The sequence below is a fragment of the Glycine max genome, chromosome 10 (assembly GCF_000004515.6).
Source record: "Glycine max cultivar Williams 82 chromosome 10, Glycine_max_v4.0, whole genome shotgun sequence".
NCBI classification, from domain to species: Eukaryota; Viridiplantae; Streptophyta; class Magnoliopsida; order Fabales; family Fabaceae; genus Glycine; species Glycine max.
In genome coordinates, this window is record NC_038246.2 from 5,293,291 (window position 1) to 5,300,291 (window position 7,001).

At 32.5% G+C, this 7,001-nt stretch overlaps 1 protein-coding gene across 1 annotated transcript; it reads right to left on the bottom strand.

Moving 5' to 3' along the window:
* Nucleotides 1–1,344: 1,344 nt before the first annotated feature.
* On the bottom strand, nucleotides 1,345–5,801 carry PAL2.1 (phenylalanine ammonia-lyase 2.1). The gene is made up of 2 exons (NM_001250027.2): nucleotides 5,314–5,801; nucleotides 1,345–3,373 (listed from the first exon to the last, which is right to left on the bottom strand). The coding sequence occupies exons 1-2, from the start codon at nucleotides 5,715–5,717 to the stop codon at nucleotides 1,624–1,626; spliced, it is 2,154 nt and encodes a 717-aa protein (NP_001236956.2). The 5' UTR covers nucleotides 5,718–5,801; the 3' UTR covers nucleotides 1,345–1,623.
* Between the last annotated feature and the right edge of the window lie 1,200 nt (nucleotides 5,802–7,001).

Here is a 7,001-nt window from a genome sequence, read left to right on the forward strand (position 1 = left end):
TAATTTAATTTGTTAAAATGTTAATTTATTAATTTATAAGTATTTAATAAAATTAATTATTAAAATAATTAAAAAATGAAAAATAAAATATTATAAAAAGTAAAAAATTTGAATAAATATTTTAAGGATAAAATAGAATAAAATATAAAAAGTTAAAAACTAAAAGTTAATTTTTTTAAAAGTAACATTTCAAAAAATATTAGAAACTACGAAAAAAACGTTAGAGGTTATATTACAAATATTTCAGCTAGTTATTAATTTTTTTATTAGCTAAAAAACTTATTTAATTATTCGATAAACATATTTTTTTTAGTAATTTCTCAATAATTTTTAACATTTTTTAAAATACTACCTGAAGTAACATATTTTAAAATATTAGTTTCTAACTTTTAATTTTTTTATATTTTATTCATTTTTATCTTTAATATATTTATGAAATTTCATGCTAATATTTTTTAAAATAATAATGATTTTATTACTTTTCAATTATTTTATCCTTTTTAGTTATTTCAGTAGTTAGTTTTATCGAACATCTATAATTTAACTAGTTAACTTTCAAACTTTCTGTTAATTTGTTAAATAATTTTGTCAAACATAACCAAAAATTACATAAAAATATTTATTTATCAAACAGACAAACCAACTTTTCAACTAATAAAAAATTAAAAACTAAGTGAATTATTTTTTTGAATATAGTCTCGTTACAATTCCTAATTAATCTAGTTTGATTTTTGGTTTACTAAGATTTTTTTAAAGATAATTTATAATTTTAGAAACTAAAAGAATTTAGTAAGTGAATGTTTTCGAAAATTATTTTTAAAAATAATATTTCTTTTTAGTTTTTAAAATAGACAATTATGGTATTTTTAGACTGTTTTAAATTTTAATTACTTTACTTTTAGTTTCCTTTCAGATTATTTCAACAAGAATTCAAATTATAAAATATAAAATATAATATTTTTTCGTTCCAAAAGTTAATTGTTAAAAATCATTTTACAAAACAAATTTTAAGAACTTAAAAAACAAAAACTCAAATAAATACACCCTAAAAATCTGTAGCGTCCCCACATGGACCGTTCCACATTTTAAACTTTTTTCAATGTATCCATAAATTTTTTTTATCTGTCTCGCAACTGTCAACAGTCTTCGGTATCTTATAATAAATAAATAAAATATCTTCAGTATCTGTCACTTTCTTTCCTTGTTTTATATAGCTAAATAGTATGTAGTTCTTTATTATCTTTGTCACGAATTACAAAAATTTGAATCTAATTCTGTATTTGACAATTTCCAGTAGGAAAATTTAATTACAAAAATGTAAAACATCTTCTCAAAGCTAATCGCTAGCATAAAGAAACAAATAAGTATTATTCAAGAGAAAACATCCTTCACATGGAAGGCCATGTATTGATATTTGCACGCAAAGCTACGGCAAACAAATGGAATTCTATTACATTATGAATTACAAGTTCCTTGCATGGCATACATCAAGGAAAACTGGGAAGTTGTTGTATGTGGATTGATTTGCCACAGCCTTATATAGACAAACCAAATGCTTAATATCAACACAAACACGTGTACAGAAAAGAAACCACTCTTCAAGAAAACAGAAAATAAGAAAAACTAACATATTGGAAGAGGTGCCCCATTCCACTCCCCAAGGCATTCCAAAAGTGGATCAATGATCTTCCCTTGGCACAAAGCAGTGAACACTTTGTCACACTCTTCACCCGGTGAGATAACCCTTTCACCAGTTAGCAATGCTGTCCCCAACTCCTCTCTCACAAACTTGTACAAGGGGTAAGACCTGCATTCCTTGATCTTGTTTGGAATTGCACATTGGTCATTCTCATATGCAACTCTTGCACCTTCCACTTCCTTAGGCAAAAGGGTCTTCAACTCTTCCTCAAATGTTGCAATCTTTTGGAAGATTGATGTGTTTGTGTTCTTCTCGTTCTCTCCATTGGCCAATGCATAGTCCACAAGCACTTGCCTTAGCTTTTGCATCAAAGGGTATGTTCCACTGCAGGGGTCATCAATGTATGCAAATGTGTACTCCCTATCAACAACCTTGAGCAAGTCCTTCTCACAAAACCTTGAAGGGTGAAGCTCTCCATTGACACCTGTGGTGAGAGTCCTCTTAGCAACTTGACTCACAACGTTCTTGACCGTGTTCTTCAAATTCTCCTCCAAATGCCTCAAGTCAATGGCTTGGCAAAGGGCGACCAGGAAAGTGGAGGACATGAGCTTGAGGATCTCAATAGCCTCATGAGTCTTCCTTGATGAAATCAGCCCCAGAGAGTTCACATCTTGGTTGTGTTGCTCCGCGCTTTGCACGTGGCTTGTCACCGGATTCGCCAAATATTGAAGTTCAGAACAATAAGATGCCATGGCAATTTCAGCTCCCTTGAATCCATAATCCAAGCTGGGGTTTCTGCTGGCAGTGAGATTTGAAGGCAAACCATTGTTGTAATAATCATTGACAAGCTCAGAGAATTGAGCAAACATGAGTTTACCAATTGAAGCAAGAGCCAAACGTGTATTATCCATGGAGACTCCAATAGGAGTTCCTTGGAAGTTACCACCATGAAGTGCCTTGTTCCTTGACACATCAATCAAAGGGTTGTCATTGACTGAGTTAATCTCCCTCTCAATTGACTTGGTAGAGAATCTAATCACTTCAATTAGAGGACCAAGCCATTGTGGTGAAGTCCTAAGAGCATAACGGTCCTGTTTAGGCTTTTGTAAAGGATCAATCTCATGCAACTTCTTAGCAGCTTTCACGTAAGAGCTTCCTTCCAAAATGTGTTCCATAATAGCAGCAGCTTCAATCTGACCAGGGTGGTGCTTTAGTTTATGAGTCAAATGGTCAGTGAATTCAGGCTTTCCTTGCATAACTTCAGCAAAAATTGCTGAAATAACTTCAGACAAGACAGCAATGATGTTGGCTTCAAATAGAACAATTGAGGCCAAGCCAGAACCAACAGCAGTGCCATTCACAAGGGCAAGGCCTTCCTTAGGTTGCAACTCAAAGAACTCAGCACCGATGTTGGCCAATTCAAAGGCTTCTTTGGCATTCAGAATCTCACCAGAGGGTCCAACAGCCTTGGAGTTTGGTCTACCAGTTAGCAAACCAGCAATGTAGGACAAAGGAACAAGATCACCAGATGCTGTGATTGTTCCCCTAAGTGGCAAACATGGGGTAATGTTGTTGTTCAGAAGCTTTGTGATTGCCTCCAAAATTTCAAACCTGATTCCTGAGTAGCCTTGGAGGAGTGTGTTGATTCTCACTAGCATAGCTGCTCTGGTTGCTGTGTGGGGTAGGGTGCAATTGGACTCTGTACCATTGCCAAATATTCCAGCATTCAAAAACCTGAAAGCAAAAGAATAATTAAAAAAAGATTAGCAATTATGAATTTTTTTATAAAGTACCGCTCATTAACTAAAGTAATAAAATAATATGATGTAGTTAGGTGAAGGGAGTTAAGTTGAAGGCGTCAATATTTAAAGCCAAGAAAAATAAAAGAAAAAAAAAATCTATCAACATCTGTTTTTATATATAGACACCAAAAGAGAAATGGGATAAAAACGGAAATAAATAATTGATATTATTATTAATGTGAAGTGATGCCAAAAAAAGAGAAATATAAAAAATAAAAATATTAATTTAGTGTTTGATCCCGTTAGGTATCTGAAAAAAAAAATTAAAAAAATGGGCAACTTGTAAGTCAAAGATGGGGTGTTAGGACTTTGAAAGGTAGGAATTAGGAGAGGCTAAGCAGTCTCACCAACCCCACGTCACGTGCGAATAAACTACTCGTGTCGTGCTTTGAGTTAGCTCACCACTCGACCGTTTCAACTCAGTAGGACAACGAGTCCAGATCTAAAGGTAGTAGTGGATCGATGTAGACCAACTCGTTTTTTTTCACCACTCACCTAAACGATTAAATCCGCGTTTATTATATGTTGAAAAAATGTATTTTAATTTTTTTTCTCTAATATATATAAATATTATTGTTATTTTTATTTTTTATCAATTATTTTTCTGAAGAGTTTCTATTTTTATATATAAAATGATAATTTATCTCAAAATGTATGCAGGTTTGAACAGATATTGCAGTAATATATATTGTTTAAGAACGCTTTAAAAATAAGTATGATCTCATACGTTAAATACATTTGATAAAAAATAGAATTTATAAGGATTTTAAAAATTATTTTTATTGATAATTAAAATTTAAGTATTTGAAATTTATATTTTTCCCCTTCTAATACCAAAAAAGTATGATTTTAAAAATATTAAATTAATAAAATATCATTTAAAATAATTTATAATTTAGTGTACTTTAAGTCGTTTAAAATATTGAAATTTTTACTAAAATTGTTCTTTTGCTGAAAGTGAAAAATTCGTAAAACATGTTCTAAATAAAAGAAAAAAGTAACTGTATGAGAAGAAAAACACATATAACTAAATTTATTTTTCGGGAAATCGTAGGACGAATTTAAAATATATATAACAGCAAACTAATTTTTTTAAGTTCAAGAAACCAAGAAAAATATTGTTAAATTTGCCATGTTAGGTAAACCAACTTATCCACATATTTTCTCAACCTTGAGGATCAATGAATAACAAAAATTTGTTAGGTGGTTAATATTAATTAGTTATTTTAGGTAGTCGAACAACACTATAGGGCATGTGTCCCAGTGTTCGTACAACAATTAGAAAATGATGCCTGAGCATGTAGACACAGATATAAACCGAAGAGGGCATATAATTTATATAAATATGATGTAATAAAAAAATTAAGAGTATAAAGTAGTTGTATATATTTATATAGATAGTCCATCTATAATTTCTCGTATAATAGTATAGGATGTGAGATGGTCAGATGCAAAAAAAAAAAAAAAAGTTAAAAAAGAAGAAGAGAGAAATAAATGTTATTAAAATTAATGTGATAAAAAAATGCAAAAAACGTTAGTGTTATTTAAAACTAAAAATCACCTAATTTTATAGATATTTCACCTTTATTTCATATTCAACGAGTCTCCTTAATTTGATGTGTATAAATTAATAATAAAAAAATTATATTAGTTAAAAGAACGTATATTAGGAAATTAACGTGCTTCTGTTCCTCCGGTTGATGATAACGTATATTGTCACGAGGTGCAACAACAGTTGGCTGTGTAATGTAACGTTGCAGATCCAACAAGTTGGTTTGCTTAAGTAGGGTTGAGTTAGGTTTAAATTCACGTATTATAATTAATTACCCATAATAAGGGTTTAAAGTTGAAGTTGAATTAAGCGTTAATTACCTAATTAGCTCCTTCTGCAAGGCAGCGCCCTGTTTGGTTCTCCGGTGGGAGGTAGCACCGAACCCGGTGGTGACGCCGTAGCTGTCAGTGCCCTTGTTCATGCTCTCCATCACCCAGTCACTGCTGGCCTTAACACCGGCCCTGGAGGACTCCGCCAGCTCCACCTTCACCCCCTGGTCGTGGGCCGCGATCGCCGCGACCTGCGAGATGGTCAGGGTCTCTCCACCGAGCTTGACGACGGGCCTCCGGTACTCCTCTAGCATGCGCTTGACCTCGTCGAGGTGGCTCCCAGCCATAGCCTCCGCAGCCGCACCCCAGTTCAAGGGGTCATTAGCACTAATGTAGCCATTGTTGCTAACATTTACACAGAAGTTGGTGTTGGCAGCATTTGCTTCTGATGCCATGTTATGGTGAGTGGAGGGAGATGGAGCTAGGTTTAAAAATGAAGGAATGAGGAGAATAATATTGTTATTGATTTTTATTTTCCTGAGGGGGAGAGGGAGAGAGAGTGGGTTATATATAATGAAGAGTGCTGGGGGCAGTTTCCAATCCGGAGCGTTGGTGCTTGGTAGGTGGGGATAAAGGGTGGTAAAGATGCACAAGGGGGGGTTGGTGGAGAAGTAATTGCAGTCGTTCGATTACGGGGCAGGATCAGCGGTTCTCCTTGCGCAACGTGGCATTTTCAGATGTGACTATGTGGACACTTTCTCACCCCTTCCCTTGCTAGCTGGGTGAGACAAGTTTGAGGTTACAAGTTAGAGCTCAGAGCTCACCCCTTGTGGACAAGAAATTAAGTTATTACCGTGTTGTTCTTTTAAAACGACGTTATTTTAAGAGTTGTGTTTAAAAATATTAACATAATTCTTAATATAAAATCATTTTTAAAGAAAAAACATAAAAATACAACTTGAAAAGAGACAATAAAAAATAAAATAGCCAGGTTGTTGGCTGGCCGCATGAAAGACTCTCTCTTATGCAAAATGCATCATGTGGAACTCGAGATGCACACAATAGCACGAAGAGACCCAACACCAACTACTAAACTATGTGTTCAAAAATAGTAATCAATCCTCACATTGTTTATAAATATCTTCTTTTTTTCTCTCGATCTATTATAACTTTTTTTATAAAGATCAAGTTGTGACAGTTTATTCTACATTTAAGCAAGTAATACTTAAAATATTGGAAATTTTAACATGCTTATGGACTTAAGATCGATATCGAAATAGCTAGAAATTAAAAAAGAAACAATAAAAATTTGTGAGAAATAAAATAATAAATAAATATGTTTGGTTGAAGAAAAAAAGTAAAGAAAAATAAGTGTAAAATAGCATAGCAAATTTTACCCATTTAATAGTTATTTTTCTTTATTCTCTCACAAAACAAACATATGTATCTTGTTTCTATTTCTATTTCACCAATATTATATTTCCATCCACTGTTCCGAACACACTGTTAATTTCTGCTACTTACTACTTTAGTTTCTAGTGTCACGTATCGCGCTTTTCGTTGCAGTTTCTTGTTTCTATTAATAAATAATGTGACCGGAGCCTCGAATAAAGAAAAAAAGAACACCATATTTTTAGTAGAAACTATTAGATGATTTTACTCAATTAATTATTATTTTGATATATAATTAAGACTTATTGAAAAAAATGTAAATTAAAAAATTCAAATACTTATTACAC

Bases quoted from the DNA above. Each gene is read 5' to 3' on its own strand.
- PAL2.1 (NM_001250027.2), bottom strand. From the start codon at position 5,717: ATGGCATCAGAAGCAAATGCTGCCAACACCAACTTCTGTGTAAATGTT. The intron at 3,374-5,313 runs GTAATTAACGCT...TTTTGCTTTCAG, and splicing joins TTGCAGAAGGAGCTAATTAG to GTTTTTGAATGCTGGAATAT.